The sequence below is a fragment of the Rousettus aegyptiacus genome, unplaced genomic scaffold (assembly GCF_014176215.1).
Source record: "Rousettus aegyptiacus isolate mRouAeg1 unplaced genomic scaffold, mRouAeg1.p scaffold_m13_p_5, whole genome shotgun sequence".
NCBI lineage: Eukaryota > Metazoa > Chordata > Mammalia > Chiroptera > Pteropodidae > Rousettus > Rousettus aegyptiacus.
The window spans coordinates 78539461-78558563 of NW_023416308.1; the positions used below are offsets into that span (position 1 = coordinate 78539461).

The window sequence follows — 19103 nt, forward strand, 5'->3', positions numbered from 1 at the left end:
CTTCCTGAGAACTCTTGGAAAATACTCTCCTGTCTTCTTCAGTATTTCTGGTGAGACATAAGGGAATATATAATGGTCGGATATCATTGTATATGATAACATTCTGATTAAACTCTTAAGAACATAATGGAAAAAAATTTGAGGTCATTTCTCTATCAGACATTTAAATGACTGCCTTTCGAATTTAATATTTCATGGTGATGTGGAAGTTAGGGACAATCTTTTCTAATGATAATGTGGCATAGTGATTTATGATCATCTTTAGCTCATTCTTTTTTGAAATGTTCTCTGCATATGCTAGTTTAAACTGAGAACCCTTTTAGTAACCAGAACTTGTGTAACATTTTTAAGTTTCCTTAGTTACTTAGTTAAGCAGATACATAAGAGTAAACTCCCCAAAATGTTATTTCAAAATAGGACAGGAAATTAAAATAGAAAGAAACTTTGATATGATTGTCAAGAAATATTCACTTACAAGGTTCATCTGCATGTCATATTATCCTCTCTGTAGATATTATTTTTCTGTTAATTTTCTCTAATAAGACAGTGGTTATAGTTATTTTTAATTAAATGGTGATTTTATGCTGCAGTTCATGAATTGATGGTTAGTCTTTTTCTTTTACAGTCAATAAAGTTGTGATTTATTATACAAACAAATAATACAAACAAATGATAACCTTAATGAGTTAGAAAAACTAGTCATTAATTTAGGATTCATGTATGATATTGAAAATAACCTTTCAGTACACGAGGTAAAAAATAAAACTTATTCAATTGGTGAAAGGAATCTATGAAATATCTATAGCTAATATCATACTGAATGGTGAAACACTGAAATTTTGTCTCTGGGATTAGAAATAAGGCAAAAATATAAACTAGCATGAATTATATAGTTAATATTTTACTGACATTTTTAACAAGGTCAATATGTCAAGAAAAAAGAAAAACAGAAGGCATTAATATTGAAATGAAAGAAGTAGATATTCCTGTTCATAAGTGACGTGAACATTTACAAAAATTCAAAGAATTTAGAACCAATCATTTAGCTCATCCATTACTCAAGTGTAAGCATAAATACTTTTTTTATAGAATATTAACAAATAATTGCAAATTTAAATTTAAATTATAATTTTTTAAAAATTTACAATACCACTTACAATGGCATCAAAAATCTGGAGTACTTAACAGCAAGCACTTATAAAACATGGAAGAAATTAAAAAGACAAAAACATTTTATTTTAATTCTATAACGTATCCATGGTTTAGAAGACTGGAGTATATTAAGCTGTCAATTCTTTCTTAATTGATCAATAAATTTAAAAAAGCTTCAAATAACACCAAGAAACTTAAGTGTTTTCTAAAATAATTATAAAAATACCCTAAATTATTGGAAAAAGAATAACAAAACTGCGGGACTTATAGTACAGGACTTCAACCTTATCAAACTATAGTAATCAAGGCAAAGTGGCATTTGCACAATGATAGGTAAATAGAGCATAATATATAAAACAGAAATAGATGCATTTTATGTGCTCAATTCAATTTTATGAAGAGTCCACTCTCACAATACAATGAGAGAAGAATTGTTTCTACCAATAATACTGGTGCGACTGCATGTAATTATGAAAAAAAGTACCTTGATTCCAACTTCACAACATATATAAACATTCAAATTTCTAAAACACATCTAGATATATTTTTTAAAAGCTCAAATTCTAACATCTATAGAATCAAAGGAAGGAAAAAATTTTTTGCATCACAGTGGAAAGTAATAGTGTCTTAGATCACAAAAGAATAAGCATAAAAAGTGGTCTCGCATGTTATCAATTTTTAAATTTACTTTTAAGAAAGTGAATTTGAAGAGCAAAGACTGGGAGAAAGTATTCACAATCCCTCATTTCTAAAAAAATAAGTTATATCCAAAATAAACAACAAAAAAAAAAACAGAGGAAAATTTAACTTTGTATGGTTAACTTACAACGCATTACATATATGATGTATTATTGAATTGTACACATGAAACCTATATAATTTTCTTAACCAATCACCCCCATTAATTTAATTAAAAAATAAGAAAAACAGCAAAATAAAATGACCTAAATTTGTCAAGGGAAAATATAGCAGTGAGTGACATTAAAAGTCTCAAAATCATTAGGAACAGGAATTCTACATTAAGACTGTTATGAAATAATACTACACATTCACTAGAATAGGCAAAATTAAAAAGCATAAAAACACCAAAATTTTGGCAAGGATCTGGAACAACATTCTAAATTACCTCCACCAATGGAACTCTTAGGTGCTTATCAAAACAAACGAAAGAGCAAGCCCACACAAAGATTTCGACAAGAATGTTCACAGCTTTATTTGCAATCGCCCAAAGTGGAAACAGCACAAATACTCATCAATAAGTGAAGTACAAATCAATTTTACAATGTTTACAAAATGAAAATTTACTCAGTAATAAATGTAGATTGACTACTTATACTTCCAATTACACAGATGAATCTAAATCATAACACCGAGCTACCAATTTTTACTAGCTACTAAAGAGTACTAACTACATAATTTCATTTATATGAAGTCCTAGAGCATACAATGAAAACTGGAGTTGAAAATATCTATTTACTAGTTGTCAGGGGTTTGAGAGAGGTCAGAAATGGATGGGGAAGGAACATAAGAGGATTTTTTTGAAGTGCTAGAAAAATTATATTTTAACAGGGGTGTATGATATACAGGCAAATACATTTGTCAAAAACATACAGATAAGATTTGTGCATTGAAATATATGTAAATGTTATCTTAAAACATCTTTTCTGAGAAAATAGGTTGTTTACGGTTGTTGAAATTGGATGATGAGAGCATTATGCATCTCTGTTTAGTTTGTATTGTATGTGTTTAAAATGATCCACATTGAAATGAGGTATAATATACATCTAATCAAAATAAATGTCAACTTTAATATTTTATCATGAAAAGCACAATATCATTTGCTTTAATAAATATCTCAATTTTGGAGTTTATTTTAAAGATAGAATAATTTACTTCAATTAACCCAGAGAGGTAGATATTCTAAAATCTAAGTACCACTCAATATTTCGCAATAACACTCAAAGAACATAATATAAAATTAACAACTTACATTAAATCTAAATATTCTGTAATGATTTCTGTTTTGAATGGGATTTAGCTTTTATTCTTGATATGTTACTTCTTGGAAATGGTCGTTGATAGTGGTCGGACATACTTAGGGGCAGTAATTTGGAGTCAGAAATATATAAAGGGCTTTCTGCGACTGTAACTCAGTTTCAAATAGCTAAAATTGACTCTGTGATATGTGATAATGGATAAACTTTAGAATCTAAAACAAAAATGCCTTCACAACAACATCTAAATTGGTGACCAAACATCTGGACATGTAGCCAAGCAAAGTTGACATATAATATTAAGCATCATGAAGAGCAAAAAAATATGACAAACGTGGCTCCTCTCTTCATGGAGCATAATAATAGAAAGAATAAGAGTGAAGACTTAAAGTTTATACGCATGTACGAGAAATGAATAAAAGGAATGCAGAGTTATTCCTAAATATTAATTTAAGGAATCCCTTAAATATGAGAAAGCAAAATGAGTAGAATATGTTGATCCAAGGACAAAAAGAAAAAGGGGCATAAGGAGGCGACTGATTTCAGTCACTAAACAATTTAAGGCCTAGGATAATTAACATTTTATTAAATACATGGGATTAATATGGATTTAAAATTTGAAGTATTTTTGAACTTGTATTTCTTTCTGAAATATTTTAAAATCTTAATTCAGATATAATTTACATCCATAAGATTTATTGTTTTAGTGTTTTTTACTACGGCTTTTACTATATTTACAGAGTTATGCAACCATAACCAAAATTTAATTTTCATCACCACAAAAAGAAATCTCATGCTCTTTAGTAGTCACTGCTCATTTTCCATGATTATTATACTTCCAAACATACTATCTAATCTCTCTATCAACACATGGCCTATAACATCAAGAAACTAAAAGTCATCAGATTGAAACCTTGGTTGATGATCATATTCACACATGGATTGTATTTCCTTCCTTATTCCCTCTTTCTTGTTATAATGGAAACATTGACCTTCTCCCACTTAACATTAATTTCTTCACTGTTACCCTAAGTCCTTTGATAGCATATGCCATATTTCTAAACAATGGCATCTATAGCAACTCGATTGAATCTTCAAGTGCTCTAGTATATCCTCTCATCTCTCTCTTGCCCATTTTTGTCTCATCCTTAATATACATCTTTCTCAGCAGTCTATCCTAACCTTCGTATCTTTTTTCTTGAATATATAGTTTCTCTTTTTATTAAATTTATTGCATTGACATTGGTTAATAAAATTACATAGGTTTCAAGTGTACAATTCAGTAATACATCATCTGTATACCGCATTATGTGTTAACCACCCAAAGTCAAATCTCCTTCCATTACTATATATTGACCCCCTTTACCCTATTCCACCTACCCTCTTCTGTCTAGTATCCACTAAACTGTTGTGTCTATGATCTTTTGTTTTTTGTTATTCATTTGTTACTTTCAATTTTATATCCCACATATAAGTAAAATCACATGGTTCTCAGCATCTGACTTATTTTGCTTAGTATGTTAATCTTAAGCTCCACCAAATACCATATTTTAAAATGCAGAAAGATAGTTCATATATCATTTTATATTATCGTAAGGGTATATATGTCAACTTATCCATTCATTTCCAGTAAAAAGATTCCCTATATATTTATAATTGTACTTAACAACTATTGATTAAGCAGTTACTTTGTAACAACATGTTCTAAGCACTGGGAATAAAGTAATGAACAGATGAGATATTCTTCTCATGGAGGTAATGCTCTACAAGAAAACTATGTCTATCAGGAATAGTGACTGTCATGCGTGTGCGATGAGAATACCATATTCATGCTGCTATCTGAATGATGGAGTTCAAACTGTTTAAAGCCTGGGATTTTACACTTTCTGGGAATGAAAATAGGAAGAAAATTGCTATGAAACAAGAACAAATAGAAATGGAAAACGATACTAGTATTTTGGATCTTATAAATCAAGGGAGAAAGTGATAGATGATGGCAGTTTCTCCATGTTGACAATTTCTTCATGTTATCACATTTCCTCTTCTCATTTTAGAAAAACATCAAATCCAGTGTCAAAAAGTTTTTTCAGAAGTACCATCCTGAAATCTGTCATTTAAATTGCATATTTCTATGTCTGTAAGCTTATTTTCTGGAGATTTTTCTCTTTCTTTCTGAGATACCTTGTCACTTTGGTTGTTCATGATGTTTAATGGGCTATTTCTTCACCTGGGCATTAATAAAAGTGTATTCTGATGTTTTTCCAGAAAGAAGCTTTATTATACAAAGGTCTCTGCTTAGCCTGTTGCAAAGAAGGCACTTTTCTTTTGGTTTCCAGTAGGTGGCATCTAATCTTTCCTGCTTTATAAAAATGCCTTTTCATATTTTTTCTTAAAGATATTTAATCATGCTCACTACCTTCAGTTTCTGTTCCTGTCAGTGTTAGTGACAGTCTCAGCAGCATTTGCTTACATTCCCCTGGGTCTCCACAGTGACAGGTCCTAGAGGGTATGAGGGTAGAGGCCTTCTGGGTTGGGAGTTGGGAGCTGTGGTTCAACCTCAGTTTGCAACCGGGTCCAGTAAAATTCAACTGTTGTTTCTCTGCGGTCCTGTCCCACTTCTCGGTCTTCTGTACTGATGACTGTCCTTTGGTCCAATGTGGGGAGCTCACAGCAGTCCCAGGTAGGACTGTTCAGGGAAGTTCCTGCACCTTCACTCCTCCCCCTCCTCCTGCAGTGAGCTTCAGTGGCTGTGAGAGGCAACTTCTTTATTTCTCCCAGTCCACTGCCCGACACCCAGGGTTCTGACCTGTGATAGCTCTTATGAACAGATCCCATGCTCAGATGTACGGGTATGCAGTTTGGGTTATTTTGTTGAGTTCTAGATGTTCAGCTTATTGTTGTTTCAAGAGCAGAGATCTGGGGACATCTCTCACTCTGCCATGTTTCTGCCTGAATCCCCATTAAAATCTTAAGTAAGTACTCTTAGTGTTTCAGACACAGTGTTATACACTGCTAAGGTACAGAAAAACAGTAGAGAACAAAAATAGTATTTTGCCTGATAACAGGCAAAAATTAGTAAGTATATATCTATAGTTAAAACTATGATAAATGCCATTATTAAGAAGAGTGCAATGATAGCCTAATGGGGTAGGTACTCTAATCAAATACAGAGAATGTGAGTATCAACTTCCCTGAGAAAGTGGTATATAGTTGAAACTTAAAGAAATATAGATAGAAAAGAAAATTTTAAGAAAAACAGAAGTGGGAAAAATTGAGAATACACTGGACAGTATGAAAAACAGATGAATAAGTGACTAGGAAACTCCAGGTGTAAATGTTTAAAAGTAGTAAGAAACAGGGTTATGAAAAATAAGATTTTAATTTAGTTTTTATTCTAAGAGCAATATGCGACTACTAACACATTCAGTTAGAATGGTGAAATGATCAAACGTGTTGTTAAGAACATCAATCTTGTTCCTGAAAAGATGAGAAAGACATGACTCTCAGCAGAAAATTATATAAAAGAATGAATAAAAAGATACAGCGATGACTGAGTAAGGGTCAGATCAGTGAGTTATAAGACTTGGCAATTAATTGGCTGTGAGGAATAAGAAAAAAGAAGGTGTCAATAATGTTTAGATTTTGGGGATGAGAAGGTAAGGATAGACAGCCATGTACTGAGATAAGGAATGTATGAGTGAATAAGATTTGTTTTAGATATATTCTTTTTTATTTATTTGGTCTTCCCAAGACACCTTTAGGAAGAGTGGCCTTCAATAACATATTTGGAAGCAATGGTCATAAACATGGTATTTGAGATCATGGGACTGGATGACTTGACCAAATAAAGGAAATAGTGTGAGTATACTAAAGAACTTGAACATTTTGAATCACAAAAAAAAAAAAAAAAATCTGAAAAGGAAGCAATAAAAATATTAGGAGAGCATGATGATAATGAATTAAAATGGAAAGGTATTTTAAAGAGGGGAATAAGTGTGTCAATATCACATGAGAGTAACTTAAATTGGGTACTGAAAAGTTTTAGAAAAACAATGGAAAACATCATTAACAGTGTTTGTGGAGTGATGGGAACAAATTTAATGTTTTTAAAATTCATGAAGGAAATTTGAATAAGTAGGTATAAGTAATGTAGATAAAAATTTTGAGATTTTGACCATAGAGGGTAGAACATAAAAAATATAGTAATTAGAGGGTGATCTAGAATCCTTTATTCCTTCCTTCTGTAAACCAAGATTAATTTTAGTTGTAATTAAAAAGTGTAATAATCTTACATGACTCTTATTTTAGAATAAAAAGGCATTTCTTTGAACAAAAGGAGCCACAGCTGGGAAGACACAGATTCAGGTAGCAACCTAAATTGTGTTTCCATGTAGACAAAGGGGCGGCTGCTTTTTATAGCAAAAGTTCCCATGCAAGATCCTAAATAGGTTTGTTTTACGTAAATAAAGTATCCAAATCATGCAGTTCTGATTGGACGGGGCAGGTCTTAGTCTGTTGATAGAAAGACAAACCAGGGCTTCCCTGAAGTGGTTGACTAAGACCACAAAAACAACCAAGGCAAAGTGTAGGAAGCTGAGTCCAGTCTGAGGTTCTTCCTAGCATACAGAGTATCTGAGAAGCCACTGGCAGGAAGTGGCTTCTGGGCTCTTATTATTTATACAGTTTAGTCCCTCATTTGACAATGGGATTCCATTTCAAGAGATTCCTTCTCAGAGTTCAAATCAAATGAATCTTTTTTCTCAGGGTCCACACTTCCTTCCTTCCTTCCTCCCTCCCTCCCTTCCTTCCTTTCTTTATTTCGCCTTTCCTTGCTGTCTATTATCCTCTCTCTCTGCTTCTCTCCCTCCCTCTCCCATCTCTGTTCGTTTTTCTCTGTATAACAGTCACATGATTGTCTTACTTATATTTCCTTTTACTGTTGGTTTTGTTGTTGGTTTTGTTGTTGTGTTAGGTTATTTACTTCCCAAAGATAAGTGTTCCTGCCAAAGTAACCATTTAGGACTAATTCCCAATGGTTACAGAAAAACAAACAAATATATATATATATATATTTACCTTCTCTGGGAATTGTCATCTTTCTCCCTGTGAGCTTTTACCTACATTCATGTACTGAAATAGATTGGATTACTTCAGGGGAGTCCAGGTTCAAATGTACCTAAGTAAGAACAATGAAGTATTGATGGTATGCTTTATTCTGCAGAGATAACCACCCGGTTGTCAAGGATACACATAATTTGCAAGTTAGTCTGAATATTTCCAGAACCCCCAGAAAAGTTATTTCAAAAAGTACTAATTAATCCAATAAAATATTAGCCAGTCAGTATCTTTAACCAATAGATGTGGTAACAGTGGCATCTTTAACTTGTTCTCATGAAGAAACCTTTAAATTTTGTAACTATTTGGAAAATGATACCATTTTATAAAGTACATACATTAATGAAGACTGCATCTCACATATCTATGTCAGGGAGTCATGTGAGGATGATTATTACACTTTTCCAATCAAAGGATACCTAAAACATTTTAAAAACATAGATTTGTTTAGCTAAATTTATTAAAGTGATCTATTGTTGTATCTGAAATTTCTTCCAAGCTAGTATTTTCTCCTTTTGTCTTGTTTTTGTATACATTAACATACAATCCTGTGCCATTTTTAATTATGATGTTTCTAAGTACTACAATTAATATCTAACATTTCGTAATGCATGTACTAATGTACAATCTGATTATTTATTTAATACCAGATCACCCTGTAGGTTATTATTTTGGTGCAATTTTTTCCTTAGGCTTCTCCTGCTCAAATAAGTTTATATCTAACCAATCATTACATTTACTATTTATTCTCTTTTTTATCCTCACTCATTTCTTGAGGACACTAGCACTCTTCATCTGCAATAACCTATATTTCCTTGCCTTATGATAGACACAGAAAGAAAGAAACTTAAAATTAAACTCTTCTCAAGGGTTTTGTTTGCTTATTTAACATAATCAGTACTGTCACTATGATTATCATCATCATCATTATCAAGACTATTACTATTATTATTAACTATATCAATTCATATTTACAACATTTTCAGTCCATCTTCATAGTATTTAAATTTTTTAAATTTTACAGTATTCCTAAATTAATACATTGTAGTCAGAGAAGCATCAGTGTTCCTCAGCATTACTAAAATATCTCTGAGGCCTTTCTTGCTTGCTTGCTTGCTTGCCTATGGAGTCAGGTAAACAACCCTCTCTCATAAAACACAGACACAGTGAAAGAAATGGGTTAACATGTTTTAAAAAAGCAAAAATTTTGCTCATATGTTCTATAGTTAAGAAAGTAGTATAATAAAAATAAATCTATATAGTTAATATGATACTATCCACAGAATCAGGATGTTAATTGCAGAAAATTTCTCATAAGTGATGTGATTAAAACCCTAGTTTTAAGAGAAAAATACTGTGCATAATAATACAAAAGCAATACAAACAACCTACATTTTTTATGCCTCACAAAACTGTAGAAGAAATTAATCCACATTAGTTTTATGGATTTGACTCAGCAGACAAGATTCTCTTGGGGAAACCACAAAAGAATTCAGATATAGCAGGTAATGCGCGCACACACACATAACCAGCTGCTTCTAGACATACTTTTAGGAACATTTCCTTTACACTATAGTCCCAAAGTATTGATCTGCTGTTGATGGCAAAAAGCCAGGTATCTCTTTCATTCCTAACTGAAATTCCATGAAAGGCTATGGTTTAAAAGGTGATTTTTATTCTAGATTTTATTTCTCTTCAAGTATGTTTGTATATTTAGACCACGGTCTTTGGAAGTCTGCTTTCTTCTGAGGATTTTGGTTCACTTATCTTTTCTAAGGATGTAAATGTCTTTTTGATCCACAGATTTCACAAATGAGCAAGATATTAAATGGTATGGAATGTAATGCCATCAGTAAATAGGTATGGAATGTAATGCCATCATTATAGGAATAATTCTTGGGATCTTATTTATGAAATTATGAACTTCATTTCTCTCAATTGTTTCTGCAGCAGCAACATGATTCAGAGAACCTATTTAGTTTTTAAATATAGCAAAGAAACATGTGGCACTCAGCTCTCCCAATATATGAGACATGTTCTTTCATAGCATTAATTGGTAATTTGGTCTAGTTTGTATTTTGACTACAAAGAACAGTGTTGAGATTTTGCAGTTTTGTAGGCACATAATCATTTTTTTTAAAAATGTATCTATATATTTGTTAGAAATAAATTTATAACTTTAAATAAATAGATCTTCATTGGAAAGGACTTTAGAAGATTATTTGCTTAACTCCACATTATTAAAGTAATTACAATTAAAAGAAAAATACTTAGTTCAGAGAGCAGAAGCAGTTTAACCAATATCATATAGCTAGTGTTGGATGTAGAAATAGCAGAAGGATTTCCTGAGCCCTAGTCTTGTTCTTTCTTCTATGCTTTTAAGATTAAGATGAGAGAGAAATAATATATATACATTGAATGGAACCAGCATTTTATCCTCACATGACCATAGGATTATGTATTGGTAGAGGACGATTCAAATTTAATCAGGCATGTGAGGCTGTTCTCCCTTCAAAGATAGGGACTCTGTATGATGACATTTATCTCTGCCTATATTTCTGTCACTCAATTTCTTTAATAGCCATGAAGAATAATAAGCATAGGAATAAGAAAGAGGTTTTTCCACTTTCTAGCTATTCCCCTAGACTTTTATCTTTAAACTAGTTTTAGGTTGTCCTCTCATAGCAATCATACTATATTTTATATTTAAAAAGTAGAAGGAAAATTCATAGGCACTGTTTATATATGATATTTCATGTTTTGATTAATATAGTGTTATATGGGAAAATTAAATAATAGTTGATATGAGTTTCATAATATAATTTCTTGAGTAAAAGTTTACTAGTGCCTGCATGTTTCTTTTACTATAGCTTTGAAAAGGTGATGAAAGTGATTTATGTAATAAGCATAAGTGCAAACTGTATATTTCATGAAATAAGAATCATGATGATGGTGCGCCAATCCAGACTCTCTTACTCTAGAGACGAAAGACTATTGAATCCTCCACTCCAAAGTAGACATCATGGTTTTTGTTTTGTTTTCAACAGTAGTACCTATAAATCTTTTCTTTTGACTGGTTTCCCTAACCTGGTGTATTTGCATCAGTAACATCCATTTTGCTTCGTGCCCTCTGCCTAATTGCTTATATGGTAACATACCATCTTTGTAGTTATTTGAATGGAACAGTCACTTCATGAACCCATGTATTTCTTCCTCTCCCTGTTGGCAGCTAGTGACCTGAGACTATGCTGCCACCCTGCCCACCACTTTTCTGATTCAATGTTCCTGAAATAGACTTTGATCCCTGTCTCACCCAGATGTTCTTCATCCCTGTTTTTACTTTCATGGAGTCTGGCATCCTCTTCACCATGGCTTTTGACCACTATGTGATTTTCTTCAACCTACTTAGATAAACTACAGCTTTGATGAATTCCACCATTGGCAAGATGGGTGTAGGGCCTTTGCTATGGGCTGTGGCCGTCATCTTCCCAGGACCCTTCATTAAGCAACTGAGATTTTGGAAGGCTAATGTGCTCCTCTACTCATACTGCCTGCACACCCAGATATCAAGTTGTCTTGTTCTGACCACAGCATCAATAGCATCTATGGCCTCATCATCATTCTCATCACCCATGGACTGGACTCCATACTCATTTTCTTTTTTGAAGATTCTGTCTCTGTGCTAGGCATTGCCTCTAGGAAAGAACAATGCAAGGCCCTTACTTGTGTCTTTCACATCTGTGCTGTGCTATTGGTCTGTGTCCTTCTGCTGAGCATATCTGTCATACATCACTGTGGAAAACATGTTCCACCTATGGTGCACATAATCATGGACTGTATATACCTATTGATCTCTCTTGTTCTGAACCTGCTGTATATTGCATTCAACAACAACAAAACAGACAAACAAATGAAAAACATGTCTACTTTGGAGTGTAGGATTCAATAGTCTTTTGTCTCTAGAGTAAGAAAGTTTGGATTAGCACACCTGAATTCTAGGTAATCTATTGATATTATCATAGAAAGGACTTTCAGATCTTTTACACATTTCTGGAATAATCCCTATGAATTCAACATAACTTGAGCAAAGGAAGCATATATCACTGAGAAATATTCCTGTGTTTATAATACTCATTTACTTGTCTGTCTCTCTCACTATTCTGGAAGTTTTTGAAGATAGCAAAAACATTTTATGATCTTTTATTTTCCTCAAGTAACTCAACTAAAATAGATAAAAAATAATTATACAAAGAAAGAGTAAGTTCTCAATAATCTATGTGGTCAGAAATTTCCAATATCCATGCAAATAAGTGGATTTGTTGAAAGATCTGTAATACAGAACATAAAGCATCCAGTATAGGCCATGCTATAATCTGACTCCATATTGATGGCAATTTAACTTCTGATGAATATCCAATACAAATATCTCTTCTATGATTTTTTACTATCTATCCCTGAAATTATATTTAATTTTTTTCAGCTTTTAATTATGAAATTTGTATCTTATTTAGATATTACTTTATAAAAATAGTATTCAATTTTACGATGTATATGACCAATTCTTTGACATCTATTCATAAGTACACATATAAAGTTTATAAAACTAAGCAGAAAATTATAGAACAGACATTAACTGGTGTATTGGCAGGCCAAGTAGTAACCTTTGTTTCGTATTTTTATTTGTTGATTAGAATTTTTTTTGATGTATAAAATGATCTAATTAAATGTAGATAAAAGTAGGCTATTAACTTTTAACATCTGTTGGAGAGTGTGTTGCTAGAATATTTGATAGAGGAAAGATATATTTTGTTTTGACAGGACCAACTTTAAATGCTTTTTGCCTCTATGGAGTCATTAAAATAACATAAAAGTAGAGAAATAATAGTGCTTTAGATTGGTTTCATTTGCAGCGTAACCTGCTAAGAAGGAGAAAGAGGTACTTCATGAGCCAGTACATCAACTTCTCAAAGGTTGTATAGGGCCTTACATATTCCTTGATCCCACATTTTACTTTCCTATATCTATGGCTTTGCTATATCTATTGCAAGAAAATAAACAAACAAAAACACCTAAAGTTTCCACAACATTATGCTTACAAAGCATCGTTTTCTAGACATTCATGAGAAATTTGTAATATTTCTAAAAGATTGTATGGTAAAGTAGGAGCTTGTAAATTTAACTCATTACTTCACCTGTGCCTCTAAACAGTCTATCACCAGCCCACCTTGTCCTTAGTCCTGACTCTCTAGAAAACAGATGGTTATTTTCTGCCATTGTTATTTTTAGTTTCTCATTTATCAATGCCTTTGCCTTATCTGGGAAACAACATATTTTCTTTTTTCCCTCTCTTTCTTTGTAGAGTGTATACTTCATTAAGATAGGGAACATATACATTTTTTTCACTGATGTATTTATACTAACAAGGAAGCTGGCATGCATGTGACCTATAAAATATGTACTGAACGAATAAAGAAGTTGATGAATTGTCACAAATTATTTTAGACGTAAACCACAAAGTGGATAAAAAAGACTCAAAGCCATAATCTGAACCAGGAAAAAATACATAAATCTTAAGGGCATTAGAGAAAACCAATTGAATAGATGATTTTGTTTTGGATCAACATAGATATTTATGCTTAGACACTATCTTGTAAGAACAAGTACAAAGCTGAGGCTGAGATCTGTATTTTGGCATGTAGGAAAATTCTAAAAGAATATCATATTATTGGACACTATTTCTAATGTTCTTCAGCGTAACAGGCAGCATAGTTCTGTATTATTCAGTGCTTTCTGACTGGTACTAAATAATTTTTCAACATTGGTGATGAAGGCAGTCATTAGTGTTAAAATAGGTGATTTAGTAGATCACTTTTAACTAGGAAGGCACATGATTTCAGAGTTCAGAAGTACACAAAGCTACAAATATAATTAATTTTGAAAATAAAATTACATATGAAGATAACCAGCATTAATTTCATCTTTAACACTGAGTAGCATCATAATTATTTATCTCCACTAAAGGAATCTTCTTATTTTCCTGGTATTCTTCAACGTTGGTAATAAACTTGTCTCACTTCTTTGGCTATTCAACATTTAATGAGTTAACTTTTGTTTTCTCCTCAAGTAAACATATATCCATAAACTCCTTTTAATTAATAATACATTTGTATTTTTCCTTAATCTTATCACGTATAATCTCCACCAAAAATTGGGGTTTGTAACCAAAGCTTATATATTCCTCTCCTAATGAAGGTGTACAGATACATGTGAACTGTTAATTATGAAAGACTAGTTTAGTCAGTTAATCCAAATATTGACTATGGCTCTCAGGTATTAAGCAGTCATTCTGCATGTAAAATGCCCCAAAGACTTCTCGGCCCAGAGGTGATTTCTTGAGTTGCTTTTATAAATATTGATGTACAATATAGTCATAACTGTCTGACTTATAAGACCTAAGATTTAAGACCTAATAATATCAGTAGGAGGAAATTCAAGATCTGCCTTTTGTGTTCTCAAAGATTTAGAAACGTCATGCACTTAAAAGGTAAGTTAGAATAGTTTAGTGGTTAAAATTGCGAGTTCTGCAATTATGATGCCTGGATTTTAAAATAGTCTTTATGTACTTATTAGTGATGTTACCTTGAGAAAGTCCTTCAGTACCTGAGTTCCCTTTGTGTAAAACTGGGATATTAACAATAGTTACTTCATATAGTAGTTGTGACCATTATATTGGACAATGCATATAAAGTGGTTAGAAAAGTTTTTAGGGGACTGTTTTAGCACATTGTAAACACTGATAAATATTTGTAATTATTGTTTTCACCATTAGTGCTATATTGCCCATTCCTGTGCTGATATGAGATATGTCTTCTGTTTAAATATGGTAATATTTTCATTATAGTGGTTGCACAGTAAAACTAGGAACTGCTGGGAGACGATCAGATAAATGAAGTGAAGCCTCAGTCTTACAAGGCTAAGAAAAAAAAAGTGGTTTTTTTTGTTTGTTTTGTTTTGCTTTAGAGAATTAACCATTTTTTAAACAAATTAACTATTCAAAAAAATCTCTCTTTTGGTATTTTATTAAAAGCCACTTAGCATATTCTATATGTTTGTCTTTTGATGAAAAATTTTGTTTCATCTTCTTAATCGGAGAGAGAGAGAAAGAGAAAGAGAAAAATACTGTGAGAGAGAACAAGATTAACAATGTTGATAATGCGATCATGTGTCCTATTTCCTTCTTAAAGGTTAGAATATTTAATACGAATTTCAATTTGCTCAAAGGACAATAGGTAGAGATCTTGACATACAGTGTAGTTTTCCATTGATGGTGTAACAACCCCACGTGAAAACTGGAGCCTGTGCAGATTCTAGATTTTAGTGGCTCTATTTAGATCAAATAGCATTTATTATCTATAACTTTGAAACTTCCTAAAATTTGCAGTTAAAATGTGTTTGGTGCCTTTGTCAAAAGTACTGCATTTGATTACAAACTCGACTAATCGAATTGATGTTTTATAGTCCTGGTAAAAAGTAATTTTTTATTTGAAGCATTTTTCAAGAAAGTTATTTTTTTTTTACTTTATAATTATTTGATATATTAAAAGTAAGAATTACCAATTTTAAAAACATGTTAAAATTAGAGCCTGTTCTTTAATTAGTGAATGTGAAAATTGACCACTATTCTGTAGAAGGCTCTTTCAATGATAGGTATTGAATAATTACGGGCCTTGACATTCTTCAGTGGCTTTATTATTTTGAATGAAAACATTCTGTACTCTGAAGTTTTATTTGTCTTCTTTGACTACATTTCATGATCCCTGAGTTAGTGCTTATTAGGATATACATGATATTATAACTTTGCATAGGAGTTTAATTCTCCCATTACTTCAATAATTATCTTTAAGAGTTCAAATGAGACAGATGAGTAAAATATTTTTTCTTTATTATGGAAAAATTATGCCAAAGGAACATATTTCACATTCTCACACCCTCAGGATGGGAAACAAAAATTGGAGTACTCACAATGGCTCTGGTCATATATCAGTCTACCATCCAACCCATTTCCTAATTAAATTTGTCCATCAAACAATGTAATATTAATTACCTCCAGTGTTTTTTTCTGTATTATGAAGAACAAAGAGAGAAAAATAATAACTTTTTAAAATTTAATAATTTATTATCAAATTAGAAGGCAAAAAATAATAGCACAGTTAAAATTTAAAAACATATACATAAATTATGTGGTTATAATTAATATTACAAAATTAAAGACTTTGGCTCAAATTTTCTGATTCATATTTTTTTTTTCAGTGAGAACAAGATGTCTCATAAAAGAGAAGTGGTTTTCCCATAATTATACAGCTATTTGGTAACTTTTCTCGGACCATTTTATTCTCCTACTTCATCATGCCAAAATTAATGGTTTGAACTTGACTAGAATGAAGGAAGAAATACTTATTTTCTACTATTATTTATTCTAGCTCTTTTCTCTGTTTTTCATGTAACAGATTTTGGCTACCTCTCTGTAACAACATGCAACTATACATCCACTCACTTCACTGCCTTTCTGTTGACTGGAGTCCCGGGATTAGAAGATTTACAGTTCTGGATCTCCATCCCTTTCAGCTTCATGTACTTTTTGGCCATGATAGGCAATGGCTTGGTTATGGCAGTGGTGGCTTGGGACAGGAACCTCCATGAACCCATGTATATCTTCCTGGCCATGCTGGCAATCAACGATGTCCTCCTTTGTACTGTCATAGTGCCCAAAATGCTTCTCATCTTCTGGCAGGGCCCTTCCTTGTCAACATTTCCTGCATGTCTCACACAGATGTTTTTTGTTCATGCTTTGTTCCTCTCTGAATCTGCTGTTCTACTGGCCATGGCTTTTGATCGCTATGTGGCTATCTGTGCACCACTCCATTATGCAACCCTACTTACAGGCTCTCTCATTAGCAAGGTGGCCCTGACACTGGTGGCTCGGAGTGTGGCTGTAGTTACCCCTGGTGTCCTCCTGATTCTCCGTCTGCACTTCTGCCGGAGCAATATCATCCGCCATACCTACTGTGAGAACATGGGCATCGCCAAGTTGGCTTGCAATAGCATTGTCCTTAATAGCATTTACGGGCTCACTGCTGCTCTTCTCACTACAGGGCTGGACTTTGTTTTCATCTCCATGTCCTACTGGGTAATCCTGAGAACAATCTTCAGACTACCTTCTTGGGAGGCCCGGACAAAGGCCTTTGGAACCTGTGGAGCTCATATATGTGTCATCTTGATATTCTATACTCTGGCCTTCTTTTCCTTCTTTACCCATCGCTTTGGAAACCATGTGCCCAGGCATGCCTTGATCCTCCTGGCAAACCTCTACTTACTGGTGCCGCCTACCATGAACCCCATTGTTTATGGAGTAAAGACAAAAGTGATAAGGATGCGAGTACTAGGGTTCTGTAACCAACCAAAATGACCTAAGCATTCTGAAGCAACAAGGAAATGGGCAGTCCAGGATGGAGGGCCAGGTTTAAATGTCAAGTCTGCATCAATATGGGCAGATCTATCTCCAGACCACCTTACCTCTGGACAGAGATTGAAATATTTATATTTCTAGGTGCTATCTTTCTAACACTAGTAAACAGGAAACCAAAAGAACTGCTCAGGTTCCATCAAGGAATATCTCAGTGAAATGTCACTGCAACAGCACAGGGATTTAAGTATCTTTTTGGTAATACACAATACCTCTTCCGTGTTAATTATCTATAGACAGGACAAAATGTAAACTGTGTAAGTTCAGGGATTAGTTCCAATTCCAACCTCATCATTATATCCAGAGGACGCAGAATATACAAGTTATTTAATAAATATTTGTTGAATAGATAAATGCCTTAACTAACAAAATAATAAGTGCTAATTATTTTATGTAACAAACTCCCTGACATGTCTTTATATATTATATAAGACCTATAGTTAAAGTACTTCTTTTCCTTCTCAAAAACCTTTCTTTAGCTTCAAGAAAATATATCAATTTCATATCTTTTTAAAACCTTAATGCAATGAAGATCCTTTTGATTGTACACAATAGAAATGTTCTTGGTTAGATTAAGTAAACAAAAGAGCAGGATCTGAGTTACATCATGATATCCAAGGATGATTTAAATATTTATGACTCAAGAAGGACAAAATCCATGATTCTTTAGAACTGCAACAGCAGGAGAGTGTGCACTTCTCTAATGGATTTGGTGATACTATCCTGTCCCAGCTGCAGTGATTATGGAACAAGAAGTTTAATTGTCCTATATTGGGTCAGATTGCTAAACCTGGATCAATCTGTTATGTCCCTAATATTCTGATTTAATGGGAATGAAATTGTGTCAGGGCAATTCTCAAGAAAGGAAATCATGGTAAAATGATAAGGATTATGTTCACTGAATTAATTTGGCTCTTTTATACAAACCCATGCAATTTTCCTAGTTTAGCTTTTTTTTACACCAAACGTTCTTACTAATTTCATTCTATAGTACCATTCTATACTTTATCATTTGTAAACCTATCTACCATAATCCTACAACATAATTATTTTTTTTCACTGGAAAATATTCACATCTTGATTAATAAAAGAGCTGGTATCAAACAATAAAAAAGTGCATCATGAATATAATATAAACATATACATGGCCTAGTGATTGAATTATTTTCACTGAATGTCTTGAAAATACTTATATTATTCTTTACATAAATGGATATGGCTATTTCTAGAAGCCATGTGAAATCCAGTTTTTATACACATGGCAGTTTTTTTAAAGAAATTATGTTTTTATTGTGCAAGTGATTAGACTTAATAAATTA

At 32.6% G+C, this 19103-nt stretch overlaps 1 protein-coding gene across 1 annotated transcript; it reads left to right on the forward strand.

The window, feature by feature from the left end:
- Positions 1–14792: 14792 nt before the first annotated feature.
- Positions 14793–17727, forward strand: LOC107506003 (olfactory receptor 52Z1-like). Its single transcript, XM_016136458.2, has 2 exons — positions 14793–14805; positions 16769–17727. Exons 1-2 carry the CDS (start codon positions 14793–14795, stop codon positions 17725–17727), a joined length of 972 nt encoding a protein of 323 aa, XP_015991944.2.
- Positions 17728–19103: the final 1376 nt, after the last annotated feature.